Source organism: Manis javanica, chromosome 12 (genome assembly GCF_040802235.1).
Source record: "Manis javanica isolate MJ-LG chromosome 12, MJ_LKY, whole genome shotgun sequence".
Classification (NCBI taxonomy): Eukaryota; Metazoa; Chordata; class Mammalia; order Pholidota; family Manidae; genus Manis; species Manis javanica.
Window position 1 is genome coordinate 26339802 of NC_133167.1, and position 20622 is coordinate 26360423.

General features: G+C 40.7%; 1 protein-coding gene across 3 annotated transcripts in view; it reads left to right on the forward strand.

Annotated features, from left to right (window-relative positions):
- Nucleotides 1–20622, forward strand: part of METTL21A (methyltransferase 21A, HSPA lysine) — a 263654-nt gene that overhangs the window by 158275 nt on the left and 84757 nt on the right. For all 3 annotated transcript variants that reach the window (XM_073218224.1, XM_073218225.1, XM_073218226.1), the window contains exon 4: nucleotides 12193–12319. In XM_073218224.1, the coding sequence (XP_073074325.1) occupies nucleotides 12193–12319 (127 nt within the window). The remainder of the gene's footprint in view (nucleotides 1–12192; nucleotides 12320–20622) is intronic.

The following is a 20622-nucleotide window of genomic DNA, read 5'->3' on the forward strand; positions in this document are numbered from 1 at the left end:
GCATTCCTGCTGAAGGATGTTCCTTGGAGAAATACTCCTATAAATACAGGATGTTTTCATTACTGCATGTGGTTGATTCAGCCTGTTGGCTACATGACAGTGAGGAGAAGTGCCTGAGAAACGACTTCATATAGACTGCATTCAAACAGTCCCCAGAGCTCCCCGGATTAGAATGGCTCTAGTGGGAGCGCTTGGAAATGAATGTTCATACATCACTTGGGTCTTTAAAAAAAGGTTTAAGGTTCTGTAGGCTGCCTCCCTAGTGAGTGCAGGGAAATGATGGAATGATAGCATGCATGGAGATGAATTTCTGCCTATGAAAATTTTCACTTCTCTTTATTGAAGAAAGCTACGAGAGCAATAACTCAGGTAGCAAAACAAAAAAACAAAACAAAATACCAAACAAGACAACATGAACCCCAAATTCCAAACACAAACAAAAACAAAGACAACCCATGCAACGAGATAGCAGGAGAACTTCTTTGGGGACAAATGGGAAATAAGGGTTGTGCATACTGCAGGCTCAGTTTGGGGGTTTTCTTTAGGTTTGTAGAACCACATACCAATAGAATGCAAGCTGGGCCTTTAAAAAGTTACATGTAATTTAAAATATTTGTCCATGTCTGTGTAGCTGTTAACAGTTTTCAAATACTTTTACTTCTTTATTTGTGCCCCAAAATAACCTTAGAAGATAGGTGATATTTTCATAGATGATGAACCTGAAGCTCAGAAAGATGAAGGGACTTGCCCGAAGTTGCACAGCTAATAGGACTTTAGATCCTCTGTCTCCCAGTCTGATGTTTTTTCTACCATCCCGCACTGACAAATAAAATATTGCTTCTCTGCTTTGGCAATATTGCCAGTGTTGTAAAAATGTTACAACCCCCACTTCCCTGATCAAAAATTAACCACTCTTTATTGAATAGAGATTTTATGGTGTGAAAGACTGAGGAATATAGCACTCTTGATGCAGGGTGGGGAAGGAATTGACTTAGGGCTGCAACATTTTCAGAGACGTTGAATTGGTAATGAAACATGCAGTTTTGTAGTAGCTTATTGCAAAATATAGAAATAATGGGCCGGTTGGAGAAAAGCAGAATTGTGAATTGAGAAAATTATTTACTATTATTAGATTGGTCTGTGGGTGGGATAAAATTTATGAAGAAGGGTAACCTTTGCCTGCCAAGACAAGGGTAATACAATCTCATGTGCAGAATAAAGCTAATTACCATCAAGAAGGACTTCTCTTTTTTTTTTGCTCTTGCCCTGGGTATTATAAAAATTTCTACCTATCCATCTATGTATTTTTTCCTTGCAACATTCTAAGCAATTTAAGAACTATTGGGAGAAAGTTCAGAAGACATAAACACAAAGAAGGCTGTAGAAGAACTGGGAGTCTAGCTTGATACAGCAAGCTCATCTTTTATGTGTGTGTCTGTCTTTTTATAGAGAATGTATTTAAGACTGAATTGAAAGGTGATTTCCAGGTATTTAACAGATATAAAAACCAACCATTAAAAAAAAATCCATCAATGAAAAACACCACCAACTCGCTATGACATGCAATTAAAAGGTGAGCCCAATGCTGGCCTTCACTGTGCTAGACCTCTCATCAATGTCTTTCACTGATGTCCTTGCTGTATGTTTGGCCCACTCGTCCTTGGCTTTCCTGCTGCCAGATCATCCTGACTGTTCAGTCCAGAACAGCTTCTTACTCAATACCATCAAGGCAGTTTCCCAATGTTCTCTCCTTTTTTAATTTACAAAAAAATAAAAGAATATGCAGGAAATACAAAAGATATTCTAACAAACATCTGTGTATCTTCTACCCCAAACAAGCACTAACCATAATTCTAAAGCAAATAATACCAATAGTTTATTTACATTTACTTCCAACTCATACATTTTTTGGGTCTTAATGACCAATCCAGTAGTGAATTTATGGTGGTTGAGAAGTCTGCATCTAAGAATATGCGTATTTAAAACCAAAATTGAAAACACTACAGTGAAACAAACTTTTAAAAAGACTAAACTTTTTTAGTGAAAAGTCTAAATTATACATTTTGTAAAAATGTGTGGTTATGAAGTTTAGTAACTTACAGAAACATGAAATAAAGCCATTTTTAAAAAGCATATCAAAAAGAATGAATTTTGATATGCATACTAGTTGCTTTCAGGTAAATGGATTCAGAAATATTCAGAGTATGGTATTTGAAACAGTGAGCCTTTGGTAAATATTTATTGAAGGAATGCATACTATTTGCCAGGTACTCCACTGGGCACTGGAAATATACAAATAAGGAAGTTCTGAGCTCTCTATGGCAGGATTTTTGTCTAGGAAGAGACTCATAGATAGACAGTTATAATGCAAACTGGTAAGTAAACTATAGAGGTAGACAAAAGTTTCATTTTATAAAAGTATAATTAGTTTTCTTCAACATTTTTCATAAAACTTTATGTTTACACTATTCATTTTACACGATAAACCTTTTATGTCAGATAATATCCTGCTAAATTTATCATAAATTTCAAATGAATAGAATGTGATTTAAAGATGGTTTACTGTAAAACAATAAGACAGAATATGTTTGTCCATCTTCCCATATTTAAAGTGTACAATTCAATGGTTTTCAGTGTCCTAGCACCATTTTTTAAAAAGACTATTCTTTCCCCATGGAATGTCTTGGCATCCTTGTTGAAAATCAGTTGACCAATATATGTGGGTTTATTTTGGGGCTCTAAAATTTAATCCATTGGTCTATAGTTCATTGATTGATCTTTATGGCAATACCACACTGTCTTATTTACTGTAGTTTTATAATGAGTTTTAAAATCAGAAAGTGTGAGTCCACCTACTTTGCTTTTCTTAATCAAGACTTTTAAGATCAGATTGTCAATTTCTGTAAGGAAGCCAGCAGGAATTTTGAGAAACCAAATTTTTAAAATTGAATTTAAAAATGTATTATTCCATTATTAAAAAAAAACTCTAAATGCCAAAGGAAACATTTAGACATACACTATGGTTTTATAGCACTAAAAAGCCCTATTCATTCATTATTGAACTTTGTTAACATGAACACAAGATTGAGCAAAAGCACTTCCCTTTAGTTAGACACACATCCTGGAAAAGTCACTGGGCTTCTCTGAACCTATTTACTAATTTATTTAAAAGTGAGATAAATTGTACTACATTAAAGTAAGAACTAGACACTATTAGAAGAGTGGGAAGGCAAGCCACAGAGTGACAGAAGAATCCGCAATACTTCTATCTGACAAAGGATTTGCATTCAGAATAATAAAGAAGCAAATAAGAAAAAGGCAGACCACTCAATAGAAAAGTGGACAAAACAGCAGGCACACCACTAAAAAGGACATGTAAATTAAAAGGCACCTACCTGTAAGCTGAAGAAATGACCCCCCAAATTCACTTCTTAATCCCCAGAACCTGTCAATATTACCTATATGGCAAAAGATATCCTATGAACCCTATGTGCAATTACTTGTGTTCTTATAAGAGAGGACAGAGGGAGTTTTGTCCCAGACACACACACAGAAAATGTGACACACAAAGAGAAGCAGAGGTTGGAGTGTTGCAGCCACAAGCTAAGGAATGCCAGCATCCACCAGAAGCTGGAAGAGTCAAGAAATGCATTTTCTCCTAAAGCCTGTAGATGGAGTACAGCCCTGCTGACACCTTGATTTCAGACTCTGGCCTCCAGAACTGTGAGTGAATAAAGTTATGTTGTTTTAAGCAACCAAATATGTGTAATTTGTTGCAACAGCCATATGACATTCACATCCTTGGGTAGGCCTGTCGCACATTGATTCTGGATTTGCCATGTGACCTGCTATAGTCAATGAGACATTATTAGCAGGATGCATGCAGAAGCTTTGACAAGTGCTTGCACATTGTGGCTCTAGCCCTTGGAATGTTCCTTTCTGGAAACCAGCTGCAGTGCTTGTAAAAAAGCTTGGACTCCATGGCTGAATGTTGAAAAGCCACATCGAGAAAGTACCTGAAGGATCAATCTGTCTAGAATGCTTCAGTCCCAGCCAATCCCCTAGCTCAACAAAACCACACAAGTGACCTCAGCTACATTGGGCTGGGCAAAAAACCACCCAGCTGAGCCCAGTCAACCACAGACTTGAGAGAAATAATACACTGTTGTTTTTGAAAACCACTACCTTTTGGGGGTGGTTTATTACACAGCATTTGGTAACTGAAACAGATGAAAAAAAAATGGATGAGAAAATGAAGAAGGGATGCTATTTTGTAGTGTGATTTAGGCTATAAGAAATTAAACAGGGTGATGGTATAAAGAATAGGAAAATTCAGAGAGCCTGATGTGGACGCATTTTGAAGACTTTCAAGTCACATGGAAGGTCTTCTTAGGGTGCTCTATATAGAAACTGAGGAATTAACTGTTTCTTATTGAGACAGTCAAATACTGTGGAAGATCAACAGCAGAGGAACAGCTCTGGATTTAGAAGATCTGGACTGATCATAAGACGCTCCTTTCGACTTTGGGCAAAACACTGTTCCTTTGTGAGCCTCTCTTCTTATCTCTGATGTGGGGATAATAACATTTCTCTTGCCTACCCTCCAGCATTGTCGGGGAGGTTATACTTGGTAATGTTTGCAGAAGTACTGCAATGTTTTAAAATGTTATATAAGTGAAACCATTTCTATGAAGAAAAGACATTTTGATCATCCATTCACTTTCTGAAACTTCTGCTCTGCCCACAAGATGATACATTCAAAGTCTGTGAAATAAATTTTATCACCATAACGACAGTCTGTATATTCTATCGGCACAGTCTATGTTACACATTAGCTATTTATTTATTTAGCATCCATTGGGACAATGGTTCTGCAGTTTGAATAATCCATAAAATTGTTGTCACTGAAAGCTGATATTCTCTATGTTGATAATGAAGAAAAACACCAATGAACAGCCTTATTAGTGTAAAAAGTCACACAGTTCAAAGCTTCTATCCCATTAGGAAAAAAACTCGACATATGTCATGTCACATTAATAAATACTGCATGTGCAAAGTGTACCTTGTATTAACAGTAAATTCCTCCATGGAACATTAATTTGCTTTTAAATTTTAATTTACTTTTTTTTCTTCTATAGATCATAGTTAGGGTTTTTTTTTCTCATCCCTTTTCTTTTACAAAGAATGCAAGTTTATATGTGAAATACATCATTCCCTGAAACAAACAGCAAAAAGAGGAACAAATGCAGAAGAAAAAAGGTATGCAGAAATAAAAGGGAAAAAATAACAAATTGGTCATTAAAAGGAAAAAGATGCACGAGATAAAAGCAAGGGAGGCAAGACGAGTATCTACTATATTGGGCCTTGGTGCAGATGTAAGTATAAAATGCTCCACAAGTCCTGTAATTGAGAAAATCTATCAAATGTCCTGACAGCTGTTCAGGCATTTCCAGAAGCGATAAAACTTGAATTTATTTCGCTCCTAGAAAAGGGGCAGTATCACCTTCTGGCGGCTTTAATGAAATGCCATAAAATTCGAGGAAAAACTGTGTTGTAAAGTCATAAAAAGGTAGTCGGAAGTGGATTGTTGGAAATGCTGCGGGAGGGGTTGCTGGGTCTGAAGAGTGACCGAAGGGGATCGGAGACCGCTCGGCGCGGTCAGCGGCAAGGCGCTGGGTTTCCCGTCGGCTCCTGACCCCTGCAGCTGGGGCTCCAGGCCCCTGGCCAGTGCGATGAAATGGGCCGCGCAGCCGGCCAGCTGCCCCTCCTGCCTGCCCACTCTCAGAACTTGGCCACTGGCGTCATGGCTCTCTGACTTTCCCTCTGCGAGACCTGGACTAATAAAATAATAAACACTTTTCAAGGCTCACCTACTCTGTCTGTATTTTGTAGAGGTGACCAGCAGGAGTATTCTCACCTGCATTTCTTCATACAGAAATACAGAAAATTGTAACGGATGGTCCCCAACCATAAGGTCCCCTTCCCTAGCTGCAGACCTGGGTAGCAGGCTTCAAATCCTACACAACCAATACTCGTAGTCTGCTTTGAATCTGATTTTTCAGGGTTGGCTCAAACTTAACTTTCTCCACATTCCCTCTGGCCTTGGGTCTGCTCTCTGATATTACATCTGGGGGTCTGCTTTTTCACACAGATGATTAGCCACGAGGAGGGCAAGGATAGTCTGGAAGCTCCTTTTTCACCCCTTTGGAGCCTTGCCTCATGGTTTGCACATAGTAGGAGCTTATTAGATGTTTCCACAGGTAATGAATACAGTTTGTTGGGAGCCTCAGGCTGTCACGTAACGTCTTCTGTTATCCAGCTACTATTGTCCGTGAGTAGCTACCCTTGGTGCCATCTATAGAGGCATGGGCTAAATTCATTTAAAGTTATTGTACAGGGAGCAGTTTCATAGTGTTTCATTTTATACTTTCCAAGTTTCATATTTAATAAAGTCATATTAGATCCCCATAAAGAATATTCCATTTCAAAGATAAATAAACAGGCACTGAGTCTTGCAGTGAATTTTTTTGGTTCATCAAGCTTTGTGCAAAGATTATGAAATTAAATTGTAAACACTGAGAACAAGGGTCTTAAAATGAGGGGTTTATATATGAAGAAGATAAAGATATGCCTAACAGACAATGTTATTCAAAAAAAAGATGGTAAAAAGTAAGGTATTATAATGGCAGTGGCTCAAAGAAAAATTTTAGCAGAGACCTCTTGTGACTGTCCTAGTTAAAAACTAAGCGAAAAAAACTAAATAAATTAAAAAAATGATCTCGGAACAGTGCAATAGAAGTGGGAGGATCAATAAAGGTAATGAAGACAAAGGAAATGAAAGTGGATTGTGAATTTTGAAAGTGGGAGTGGGTATTTTTTTCGTTAGTGAACTGATGACCTTGAGCCGGTGGCATAACGGGGAAATTTCTGCAGTATAGGTTTGACCCAAACTGTAGCTTAAAGGAATATCAGTAAGAATAGTAAGAATGCCAATCTTTAGAAAACCTTGTGAGCTCTATTATTGAGTTATGACTGTCACTTGAGCAGTGTCTTCAATGGAATAGGATATAAATTTCCCCAAGGCAGGAGCGAGTGCTTGGAAGCCAACAAAGTTTAGTGATCATCCCTTCATCCTTCTGCGCTCAAGTCTTTTGTCAGCTTCAGAACTAGGAAGTCAGCTATTAAGTTAGAGATGAAATAATGCCAGCCTCCAGATGTGACTGCCTCATACTCCTGACTTGAGCCAGATGTGCCCAAACTGCCACATCCATCATGATTAGAGGGGTGGGCAAGTATCATACCAGTCATCCGGAGGAATCCTGATTTCTGCTCGTTTGCACAGGGAGACTGCCTCCCAAGTGGGGAGTCACTGCACAGGGGGCAGGGAGTTCTGGTGAAGCCTCTTCAGTATTCCTATAAAAGGAAGTATAAATTTTATTTTTGTGGATAACTGATCCCAGCTCTCAGTTCCAATGATTTCCATTAGGTCATTGAAAACGCTCTTTGCACAACTGTATTTAAGCAGCTACCCCTGGTCCTCTAGCGGTCCTGCCTCCTTGGTACAGAAACTGTCCTTGCTGAATTGCTTTCTGTCTTGGAGTAAAGCCTGCCACTTTCCTCTCTTCTCTCTTCCATCCACTTTTGGTTTGTGGAAAGCTTGAATTGGCCCCGTTGGTGTGGAATTATATTGAGGGCAACACGGAAAGACCTTGGATATCCACTAGTTTTTTAGAGAACATGAACCAATTCATGGTAGTGGTCATGGAGGACGGTGGGCAGGCTGGACTAAAGTCCCAGAGCAGGCTTATGGGCACTTAGGTACAGTTACCCTGGGCTAGGCATGAGCAGGTCTCCAAGTGAGCCTAAGAGGCCACAGATTATACTGTCCTGTGGATTAGAGCCTATCAGTCATCCATCTTTCACAATTGAGGTGAGACGGGATAATGGAAGGTGTGAGAACCTGGAAGCTGCTGTTGGACCTGTGTAAAAAATGTGTGTGTTCCTTCAGTCATTTCCTTTGCAGCCTACAGTCCATGTAACTGCAACTGGTTCCGTCAGGTATGAGTTGAGTCATAGTTGAAGTATGATTGGTAAGGAGTGAGCTGTGTCCTGTATGTTGTTGAAGGGTCCTATTTATTAGGAAGTTTTATTTAGAGCCATTAACTATCCTTTGTGAATCCTACAGGACACCTCCAGGAGCAGCGGTGGCTGCTCAAAGAGTGACGTCTTTGTTGAGTGTAATGATAATAATTAGCTGGATTGCATGGTTCCTTTTCATGTTAACTAAAACAAAATGGACAAAGGCAACAAAAATGGTCACATGGCATGTTCTGGTGTTTTAGGATGACCAAGCATGATAGGTCACTTCTAAAAATCCCCAGACAACATGGTGCATTTTATTCGGGCATGGATGTTAAGATGATTTGAAAAGAATCTCAAGAATATCCTAACATTTCTAATTGGCACTCCATTACTTATAGAAACCACATATTACTCTCTGAAGTGTTTTTAATGTATTCTTCACCTTGACAGTGTGGAAAAACTTCTGTCTCCTCTCACTCTTTCTAAAGGGAGGGAGTGGGGGAAGGAGAGACAGAGAGAGAGAGAGGAAATGGCAAATGAGAATCATGAACAATTTTAGTTCATTCGGAAGTTGAGGAGACTTATTTTTCAAATGCATTCTCTGAAATCCAGATTCCTATAACAGATGCTCTCAGCTCCCAAGCTCTTTTCATCTGTAATTCAATTTCCTTCTAAACGTGATGCCAACATCTGTTGCAATGCAGATATGTACTGGAGTACCTGCAATTTCTCTGTCAAGCTCAGTGTCATGTTAAAGAGCTGTAAACTTGGCAGGGTTGGGGAGCAGACACCGGAATCTACAGGGCTGCAGGTGGGAAGAAATTTAATGTCTCTTTCATGGTTCTGATGTCTCAGCATCTTTTCCTCTGACACTGAGGCTCTTGTTAAAGGTTTTCGAGGGAACATAAAGTTTTGATTTAATAGTGCAATTGATTGTTGTAGCTTCATTTCTGGAGCCACCTCAAATCAGCACATGCTAAGACTTAGCAGGGAGGCAGAGATTCTGTCTTCAGATTCTTCCTGACAGGGTGGATTAGATAAATTACCACACAATTCTCTACAGTATTTTAAAAACAAAGACAAAGCAGTGCATATTGCATTTAAAGATGCTGATCTTCTTGCTCCTCTTTCATCCCCTTCCCCAGCATGCCTATAAAGCATGGCTGTTTTGAGTCAGGGATTGAGCTCAATTATTCCATCATTAATTGATTGACTAAATAAATATTTGTCAAGTCTTAATTCTGTGGCTGGTATTGTGCCAGGTGCTGGAGATAGAAAAGTTGATATGACCTGGGGTCCATCTTTAGGGAATTTCAGTAGTATTTCATTTTAGAAAAAGTGTTGAGCCTCATCCAGGCTCCAAGGTGTGAATGAAGACAGGGTTTTATGCCAAAGGAAAATTGATAAATTCTGGTAAGAATATAAACCTATTATTGGTAGCAGAAATATGTTTTTGGGCTCCATAGGACAGAAGGAATCTTTACTATATACCAACTAATTTGGAGCTGGTGGAGAGAATGGAATATTCCTTCCCACTCTGCCTCTCCCATTGCAGACAATCAGCTGACATCTGAAGCATGACACTTGATTATCCATGTCATTTCTCTAGGTGGCTTTGCAGGGGCTACACTAGAGTCATGAAATCATCCAGGCCTTTAAAAGGTTTGTCATAACATTTAACCTGGACACCTTCTCTGCCAATTACGATCATTTCAGTTTTGTACGATGCCATCAAAGGGTTCAGTGAGCTGTGTGAATGTGTGGTTTGTGCCATTCTGTACTGACTCAGGGATGAGTCGTGCTATGAGAGCCAGCCCAGCCGTGACTGGCAATAGGAGGAGACGGAGGCCATAGTTACTGAGTTGCTTGAAGGTGGGTCTGGTGTAGAAGATAGATAAAGGGAAGTCTAAATTAATAATGAAAATTTTTAAGGATTTCCTTTAATTAAGATATTGCAAGCTGTTGGTCTTGGAATGAACCTGGTTCAGGAATTTCCTTTAACAAAGATATTGCAAACTATTGGTTCCAGGCTGAACCTGGCCCATAGATGCATTATATTGAGCATGTATTATATTAAGTTTTTTAAAAAGTTGTTTGCCAGCATATAAAAGCTGGAAGATTTCACATTAAGCATCTATCTTCCTCTAACAATTGGAACATTGAGTAACACAAGGCTTACATTGCTACATGGCAAGAATGAGCTGGAGCTGAGCTCCTGCTATCCCCTTACATGGGACATGTATTTTTCATATTACCCCAGGCCCCACTACTCCATATTGTCTCACACCCATCTTGCTTCATTATTCAATTACCTGTCTGGTCCTCCATTCTATGAATTAATTAAACAAAAATTACTTTTAGGCAATCAAGAAGTTTTTATTGGGTCACTTCTCTACTTTTATGAGATTGTTAGGTGCTGTGGGAGGAGCAAAAGGTATTCCCATCCAAATGAAGAAGAGAGTAACATGTTCAACAATTTGAAATATAGCCTAGAAAAGACCACAGGTCAACAGAAGAATTCAGAGAAAGGGATGTCATTGGTACTCTTAGTCATTAGGCTTCTGTATTTAATTGCTTCTGTTTTTTCAGAAAAAGAGAAAAAACATTTCTCTTTCATGAAAAGGAAGTTCTTAGGAAATTTAGAATGTAGCTGTTTAATACATCTAAGTGTATAAGACATCTATATTCTAGTCACATTTTCCAGAAAACCCTTTTGTTGTGCAAAATAAGAACCCCATCCCAGGCAACAAGTATTATTTATACCTGAGAGAATGTAAACAGAAAACGATGCCAAAGAGACTGTAGAGATTTAGAAAAAGGATCAACAATCCTAGTTGTATTCTGCAACTTCTGGGGAGCTCATACAGAAAATCTAATGCTTTAAAAGGATTGTAATTGTTGAGAAAGACCTGGGCAGTGTTTTAAAATTCTAGGTTTAATTTAATATCTACTCTCTAGCTAGGCTAGACTTGTGGTCTGGGTTTGCTTTATGAGAGCAAGGCTGTACAGAAGCAGGAAATGTCAAGGTCTTATTGGCATTAAATAGGGCAACAGTTGGCTACTCTCCCTAGGAGCAAACTCATAGTTCATTACGCCACCATTTTGCTTATATCTGGAAATGAGGACTCGTCAGCACAGCTGGACAATTTAAAGCATTAGCACTGGCTGGGAAATTCTAGTCTGTCATATGATTTAGTGCATACATGTATATGCATGAGATGCGTATAGTGAGCAGTGAAGTACCTGCTACTAGAAGCACTTCTAGTAGTGAATGCTGATCAGTGAGGACAGTGGGCAGCTAGAAGAATCAGGGGAGTCCTTGTTTGAGCCTTAATAAAAGTTAACATTTATTGACCATTTATTACATCTTACACACTGTGCTAAGTGCTTTACATGTTTTGTTTAATCTCACAACAACCTTATGAAGTAAGCTCAAGTAATACTCCACTTTACAGATAAAAAATGGAGGTGGAGAATGGTTAAGTGATTTATCCATGGTCATCAGCTAGCAAGGGGCACCAGTGGGTCCTGAATCCAAGCACGAGGCCTGCATCTGAACCACTAATTACCAGGCCAAACTTCAGGTTCCATGTGCCTTGGTCTTTCACTGTATGGATTACCGGCCCTCCAATTTTTACTTTTGTGAAGGAATGGGTTAATTTTTCTAGTCTGGATCATTTATGAGTTTGCAAGCAGCCCCCAGCCTGAGGAAAGTCCCCAGTTATTTACTTTAATTCTATTGTACTTCCCCATTGCTGGAGGAAATCACAAAATCTGGGCAAACGGTTTCATCATAAAGATAACCTAAGCTCAGAAAGGGCCCCCAGAGCTGCTGAGTATTACTGGCATTTGTTGGCAGGGGGTCCAGCACAATACGTGCCTCAGATATGCCAGCATCTTAGTGGTAGCCCAGCTCTACCCCTACAGGATTAGACACCTTGGCAATTGACTTTTGCTCTAATTCACTGAGAAAGTGAGACCTGTGTGACCTGTGAAGATCCAGTGGCTTTTGCTCTCACTTTAGAGATTATCATCTTCTATTGTCTTAATTTTAAAAAAATTAAAATCATTTCCTTGTCAACTCTTATCATGTTCCCAATTTTCTTTCAGAGACAGAAACTTCAGTGATACCATGCAGTCCCGGGGTAGCAGCAGCAGAGTGGCTATCATGGGCTCTGACATCAGAATACTGGGGTTCGAATCCCAGCATTGCCTCTTGCTCTCTGTGTGACGTTGGGTAAGTTCCTTAACCTCTCTGTGTCTCAATTTCTCATCCCCCTGTAGGGTTCTCAAGAAGTATAAAGCGCGTTATTATGAATAAAGTTCTTAGAAGAGTGCCTATTATAATTAAACACTCAGGTAAGTGTTACTTATTAGTACCAGAATGGGCATGTGCAGATCTCTCTCTTGTCCTGTATCTGTGGATCTAAGGAAGACACAGAATTACATAGATCTTAACATCACAATCAGAGGCCGAGGAAACAGAGGTTATCACCAAAAGGACTTGCTTAATAGATGAGGAAGTATCCGACTATAGTAGGTTAAATTCAGAATAATAAAGGGCTGGAACAGAGCTTCATTCCCAGTAGCTATGGCTGAGGACTCTAAAATCTAGAATTCTTCCCAGTTTGATGCAATGTCCTCCTGCCATACTAACTTGACTGGTTCTGATATAATTCTGATTATATGCAATCAGATATGCAATATTCCCCTTAAAGGAAGTTGGGAGCATAAGCGCACACAGAGGATACTAAAGCTGAAAGGGCTTTGGGATCCTACTCTAACTTCCCGTTTCTGCAGGCCAGGGGTGCTCATGGTAGTACTGGTGGGCTGTCCTCATTCAGAAAACAGTGGGCTCCTAGACCCAGGGAGACAGAGAGAAGCGGAGGTTCAAAGAGATGTATGCTGTCTGATGACTCACTTTGTGCGTTTCCTGTGTGGTTCTCGCATCTTCCAGTCTAAGTTACTGACTCAGCTTAACCCTGCTTAGCTTGCAAAACCTTTCAGGGAAATCAGAGCAGGAGATGCAGTCACTGCAAGTTGTCACCCATGATTAAGGAGTCTGAGGGAGTGATTTATGTGGAAAGATTAAAATCCCTAAATATGGATGACTGGTGCTGCCTTGATTGAGTGGGGCTTCAGATATTTGCCAACTCCCCTGTGAGGAAGCTGCGGATTCAGTAGGGGCAGGACTGATTTCTAGGACTTGAAGGGTGATGCAGGTGGAAGAACTGTGATAATGTTAAAACGGCATTACTTCCCGATGGAGCTGAAAAACCAGACTCGGACAGGAAATTCTTCTATGGCTTTTATTTTGCCAGGCCGCTGGCCATCTCTGAATTTTCTCCATGTGGAACTTGGAGCTCTGTGCCGTCAGACAGACAGACCCAGTGCCCTTGCCCCTTCCTCTGCAGTGTTCCCCTCTCCTGGGGCTCCCTTTTCTCCCTCCACTGTCCTTCCACTTGGGCCCCTCACGCGGTATCTCTCCTGCTCCCCTACTGCTCCCCACATTCCCGGTGCCACTCCTCACCACTCCTAGTCAAAAGGAGTCTCAGTGCCCTGGTTTTAGGCAAGGACCGTGCAGCTAGACTTAGTTGGATACATTATTTCCTATGAAAACTATAAGCCAGATATTTGACTGAATCTTGCAGGTAATACTGACCAGCCCTTCGCAAGTGTTGGGACTTTTCAGCACTTCATGTGTGTGTGTGCTCATTTGGGCATACAGAGAGTGGAGGGAAGGGAAGGGTGCCTTTGAGCAGCCTGCGCGTGTACTCCCAGCATGGCTAAGCATGAATGTGGATCAATGACTAATGGGACTGGTCAAGGAGTACTTCTTAAGGAAGTGATGCTGAAGCTGAGGGTAAGTCTGAGTTAACAAGATAACGGGCTTAGAGGGAAGGGGGATGGTTCCTGCATTTCTAAGGAGAGTCTATTTTTTAATAGTCTACCCCAAGTCATGATTTGGATAACATGGTCACCATACCAGTAGCTGTAATACACTAAATGCATAAATGGTGTCTTGGCTTCAAAAATTCTTTTTTTCTGAAGAACAAGCCAAAGATAGCCTATCTATGCTTCTTCCCTGCTCCAGTGGCCTTCCTGTAGAACACCAAGCCCTCTTCAGTCTTCTCCTGACTCTTTCCTAACATGCCTTGAGCTCTTGCCTTTACAACTCAACACCATTCCCTTTGGGACCTCTGTATTCTTGAAGAGTCTCCCCTTTTGTTCCTGGATTATCCATTCACTGTTTAGATATGCCTGTCAAGCTCTTGGCTTTTCTGCTAAGGTCCTCACCTCTTCTAGGAAGCCTTCCATGATTGAGTTAGGGGTATCTTCCTCTATTGCATTATAGCGCATTGTTCTTGTCTCTGTTTGGCATGTATTTCAACATCATATTTATTTAAATATAAGTTGCCCCTTCTACCCTGTGAGCATATTCTATTCTTGGCTGCTCAGTGCCTAGAAGAGTGTTTTAAACAAAAGATACACGCTAAGTAAATGTTTATTGAATAAGTGAATAAGTGGCTATATACCTATGCATACAATTTCATAATTGTAGTGTGTATGTATAAACACTCATAGATTAGCAATACACTGGAGCTCAGATGGTGGAATATTTTAGACCTTCTGTTTTGTTGAGTAACTGAAAAAAATGTGCATACATTTAGTTACTTAGCCCCAAGTAGTATAACTATATTTTTTAATGGGTAAATTGCAGGTGTTTCTCTTTAAAAATAATTTTCTTAAGTATGATAAGATTTTTTTTTTGGCTTATATCTGTTAGGTTATTATAGTATTTTTAAATATCTGGCTTAGATCACTTGAAATTCTCAACTTATACTTTAAGCAGCTATTAGCATAATGATATTATCTATTAATAGAGATTCCTACAGGAGTAAAGGTACCTGCAATTTACATGAAATCAGAAAACTTGGAATGATTACTAGCATCACAACAAACCCAGCATGACTATTGTAGTGACTACATTTCCCATCACTGTAATTATCTCCTGAAACTTTTATTGGGAACATTGATTGCCATTTGCTCACCCATTCACTTTGAGAAAGTGGAATGATGAACAAGTGCCAGGAGTGAAATAGTAGCTGCGCAGGTCCTGTGGAAAATGTGGGTTGGATGACTGCAAAACAAACCACTCGTATTGGTCAGAACTGTGTGACCATTCTGGGTCACAAAATAAATGACAGATTCCACGTTTCTTTTTATTAAGAATTTCAGTGAAGAAGGTGGATGAGAGATGGTGATTTTCTAAGAGAAAATATAGAATGATGATTTATCTTTGAAGAGCATTAGGCGAATGTCTCGTGTCCCCCTCCCCCACACGGTGTACCATTTGTGTTCACCTGTCTGAAGGAAGGTCCAGGTTCTGCTTCCTCATTATCTTCGAATTCACCCACTTCTCTCCATCTGACTGCCGAGTCTGTAAGCCAGGCCACCATCGGCTCTCCGCTGGACTCCTGCAACTGCCTTCTGCTGGCTCTCCCCACTTCTAACTGTACTTCCTGCCCATTCATTCTTTCTACTGCAGCCAAAGTGCTTTTTCTAAATAGCAAATTTGATCTTGTCGCTCTCCTGCCAGACTCACCACGCCCCTGTGGAATTCTTCATACCCCCAAGAGAAGACCAGGGGCTCCTGCTGGGCTCTCCTTGTGGACCGTGGCTCTGCTTTCCTGTCCCTCCCCAGTTAGCCCCTAATCACCCTCCAGAGTTAGAGGTTCCCCTCTGCACCTCAAGGGAATCCTGTGCTGACTCCTCTTTTAACACTTGCCACACTGTCCTGAAATTGCCTCTTGACCTCTCTGTTTCTGCCACTGTTCTGTAAATTCAGTGAGAGCAGGTCTGTGTGATTCATCTTGTATCCTTAGCACTGAACATGGAGAGATGATAGCCAGCCATGGTATAGAGAGGGAGCCCACCTGTTTCCCAATTTCGCTTGTTGCTGCCTTTAATTCAGGTCAAAGGCTAAGTGTTTATTTAGCCCCAGGATCTATTTCTAGACATTTTCCCTGCACAAGTGGAGTTTTTTGGAAGATGGCTCAAAGCACAGAATGAAAAGTGAGACTGTGGTTCTAATCAGGTTGTTCAAGTACAGAAATTGTAACTGAGGGATCATGTTTCGTCTCTTTCTTCCAGAGGCAGGCAGGAAGGACTAGAAGCTGATAGAGCAGAACTGCAGAGTGTGAGTGAGTGTGAATGTGTGTGTGTGTGCCTGCACATGCCCAGGTGGGTGTCTGGGTGTATTGTGTTACCAAGCTCAAGGATGGGTTAGCTTTGTTATAATGCCTGTGAGTTCTTGTGATAAAGCAGCTGCTGATCTCTGCTTTCTTATGACCTATATATGTCATAATGGTATGTATCAGAAAAAGAAAAGTTGCAAATCCTAGAAGGTTACCCTGAGATGTCTGATATCTACTGTAGCCCAGATTTTATGACTCAAAAGGATTTTCTAGTCTCTTTGAATATGGTTATATAAATGTGTATATGTGATTGGCGATGGGCCAAACCAATTTAGAAGGATGTAGCTTATATCAAGAATATGAAATTGCAGAATATGAAAAAAGTAACCCAGGATATGTATTTGCAGGTAGGTTGTAGAGATCTTGAATTTTTTGCATTTATTAAAATTATTTTGCACATCACATCTTTTCTCCCCCTTTCTTTAAAAAACTTGTTTTTCAAAGTTTCCCTGACAGCTCACATGAGACCTCTCTAGAGGTATGATACACAAATGTTGTTGGCTCCCTTCTTTCTGTTAGTCTAACAGGTAAGTGTAGAAATATTCTCCTGCCATTTCTTAGCCCTTTAATGCCATAGGCACCTTGAGCCTCAAAGCTCCCTTTGTCTAACAATGGTACAAATTCGGTAATGCATTTGAACAAGTCTGGTGGATTCCTGCCAGGATGCAGATAGAACAAGAAGCAAAGGATTTCACTTCCTCGCTGCCCCTCCCAAGGCTGGGTCCACATTGTCCTATGCAGAGGCTTAGCAAGCACCAGGCAAGTTGGCTTAGAGCTGGATCACAAAGCAGATGCATGTGCATTTGCATTTTTTCTTGAAAACGATCAGGTGGTGAGACCTTGCCTTGGGCCACTGGTAAGAATGTTGGTGATTACCTAGCCACCTAACAATTTCTTTTTTCCCCAGTTTTCTGTTTGGGGATTTGTGTCTTATTTCTTTAAGCAAAACAGCTGACTCGTCTCTGACTTCTGGGAATTGAATTCTCATGGTGGGGACTAAGTAACTGGAGAGCAGCAAATGAAAATTTCACTTGGAAACACACCCAGTCACCCCCACGCAGGCATGTGGGCTTGTCCACAGTGCTCTCTGTGGTTTGGAGAGAGAGAGTTGGGGGATATTCATGGATTATTTTCCTTTTTAATTTTCCAACACATTTTAGGTTAGAAATGTCAGTGGGGGTGTGGGAATGTGAAACTTTGCATGTCAAGGGACATGTGGATTTTTAAAAGTTGAGAAATACAGTGACAAAGAGAAATGGGGTCATTTAGTAATCTATCCAGTCCTCACTTTTACGGAAAAACTATGCGTTGGTGGAGAAGGAAATCAGAAAGGCAAAGAAACTAACATTATTGAATGCTCAGTTCATGTCAGTGTGCTTTGAGTGAATCAGCATATTTAATCTTCACAACAAGGCTGCTATTCCTCCTATTGAGGGACAAGGAAGATGAGGATTAGAGAGATTAAGTAGCTTGCTCAAGTACACCTATCTGGTAGGAGACAGATTTAGGATTTGAACCCAGATTTCTCTAATGCCAAATATAGCTCCAATTACATCACTTTAAATCATTTGGGGTGCAAAAAATCTACAGTCTGCACAAGTGTGGGCCCTGGAATTGCTGTCCCAACTCATTACAGCGTCTTTGCTCCCTTGTCTGCCTGTCTCCTGCCTTCCAGAGCACCCTCACTGCTGGGTAGCTCCAGGGGCTTCCCGAGTAAGGCAGGCCTTCCTTCCCTTTGGAGTTGTGCATGGCACCAGCATGTATCCTTTACCCAGAATTCAGAAGGAGCACTGTTTTTTTTTTAAACTATTTTTTAGAGCAGTTTTAGGTTCATAGCCAAATTGTGGGGAAGGTAGGGAGAGTTCCCATATACCACCTGACCTCACACATGCACAGCCTCCCCATCATCCACATCCCCACCAGACGGGCACATTTGCTGCAATTGATGAACCTGCTTTGATGGATCACTGGCACCCAGAGTTCACAGTTTCCATACATTCTATGGTTTGGGACAAACATATAATGACATGTCTCCACAATTACAGTATAATACGGAGTGTTTTCCCTGCCCTAACTAAAAATCCTAGGTGCTCCCCCTATTCACATTCCCTCCTTGCTTCCCACTGCCACCCCTAGGCCCTGGAAACCACTGATCTTACTGTCTTTGTAGTTTGGAGTCCTGTGTTTTTTAACAGTTGGAAGGGTAAGGATATGGGATGATGTTCCAAGCTCACCATTACTTTTCTATCCATTCAGAATTAGCTTGTATATTTACATGGAGTGATCAATCAACATGCATTTCTGAAGGCCGCTTCATGAGCAAACCACAGTAGTTATCTACCTGGGAGATATGGGAAGACTCTAGCTATAGTTACGATTCATAAGCAGCTTAACAATCTAGTTAGGGAGTTAGAAAAGATGTGTATCTGTCTCTATGTCTCTTTAGATATCTGTATCCATATCTGTATATATGTCATTGATTATAAAATTAGAGCAGTGAGAACATTTTTCAGGGCTTCAAACACCTGCTAATTGAGAAAGTAAGTAACTATAATCAGGAGGTTGGAGAAGACTTGGAATTGAATGTGTTCTTTTTAGAATCTGATAATGCCTGCTTATTGGCTTTTCATGAAGACAGATAAGGTTATTCTTTTTTTTTAAAAAAAGTCCTCTTTTACACAGCCGTAGCTCGAATAGTGAGGAGTTGGCAAGGCCTTTTCTGATATTTACTGGAGCAGCTGTGGAAATAATTTTGTACCTTGGATTCTGTGATTTATTTCTATTATGAATAAATTTGGGATTTATTTTAAGGCTTTCAAAAACTGGGGGTGCTGTGGTCTCAGAATTATTTTTTATTAAACATTGTCTCCCTGGCTGCATTTCAGGTGCTGGCTCAATTCTGCACAGTGGGTTGTGTTAGCATCAGAATTGCCATTGAATGATAATAATTATAATAATTATATACAAAAAGGATGGAATTGGGTTCCAGTTCTATTCAGTTGAACTTGATATTTGACTTTACTGACTCCAGTTTTGGCATCTTTAAAGTGAAGATAATTGATAGGTACCCTGTTATCTCTGAAGACTGGGCACAATCATGCTTGAAAAGAGATTTGAACCCTTGAATGAATGTGCTCCGAATGCAAATTGTTATTTATTTCAGTGTCTCTTACAGGTTCACATCTTGAGTAGGAATGAAGTCTTCTCTATGCTGTCTGTCCAAGACTGTCTTCCAAATGAGAACGAAATAAACATGGTTGACAAGGAAAGTGGGAAACTCTTTCTCCAGAAGCAGTACTGCCACCACACTGTCCCCATACACTAGAACTGCCATCTTCTTCTCACAGAACCTTTTTCTTGAAAGACAAGCTGCGCTCTTTGCCCCCAATGCACAGGCACATATCACGCTCTTCTTCTCTCAAGCTCACTGAGTCCCTGTTTCAGTGGGAGCTTCCAAGGGAAATGGAGTGAATCATTCAGCAAGGAGAGAATAACCATTCAGAATCCTCACCATTGATTTAGAATCTGTTTTAATATGATTTAAATCATGACTAGACAACAAACAGGGGACGGGCGACCTGAGGGAAAGCGAGAAGTGGCTCCTTTAGTAAGGCCCACAGAACCGAGCTGGAACCCACTGAGTGCATTCTGCACTCGGGTCTAGGTCCTGAGGAAAACAACAAATCTTCAAATTGGTTTTTAGTCCCCAGAGCTTAGAGTCCAGCTGGGGATAAAAGGCATGCTAATAGTTTATGAGACATGCTGACATGCTGAGGCAATGTATGGCTGTCATCAGAGGGCCTGCCTGCATCACTGGAGTATGGAGCCCCCTCTCCTGGCTCCCAAGGGGACACAGAAACCCACATGCAGCCTCTCTTACTGTCCAGTAGAGTTGTTGGCAGAAGCATACTGTGCCCTGATGAAGGGGTCCAGAATCTGAGCCATCTCTTGTGGGTGCTACCCCTGGCAGCACGATCCATGGCAGTGGACTCTCCCTCTTCAATTCATAGCCGCTTCCAAATAGCCCCCCAAGGCTTGGACGTGATGGGTTCAGACTGTCGGCCTCAGGTCCTGCCTGACCTCTTTTCCTTCTGCACTTTCCCAGAAGTTTCCTCCCCACGATCTGTAAACGTCTTCTCATAGATCTCATAGTCGATTTATGCATCCATGTTCCTGGAAAACTGAACCCATCTTCCTATTCTCCTCCTAAGAGCAGCTGCTTGGATGACGGTTACTATCTTAAGAACCACCAAGGTAATCTTCTATCACAGCTTGTGTTAAA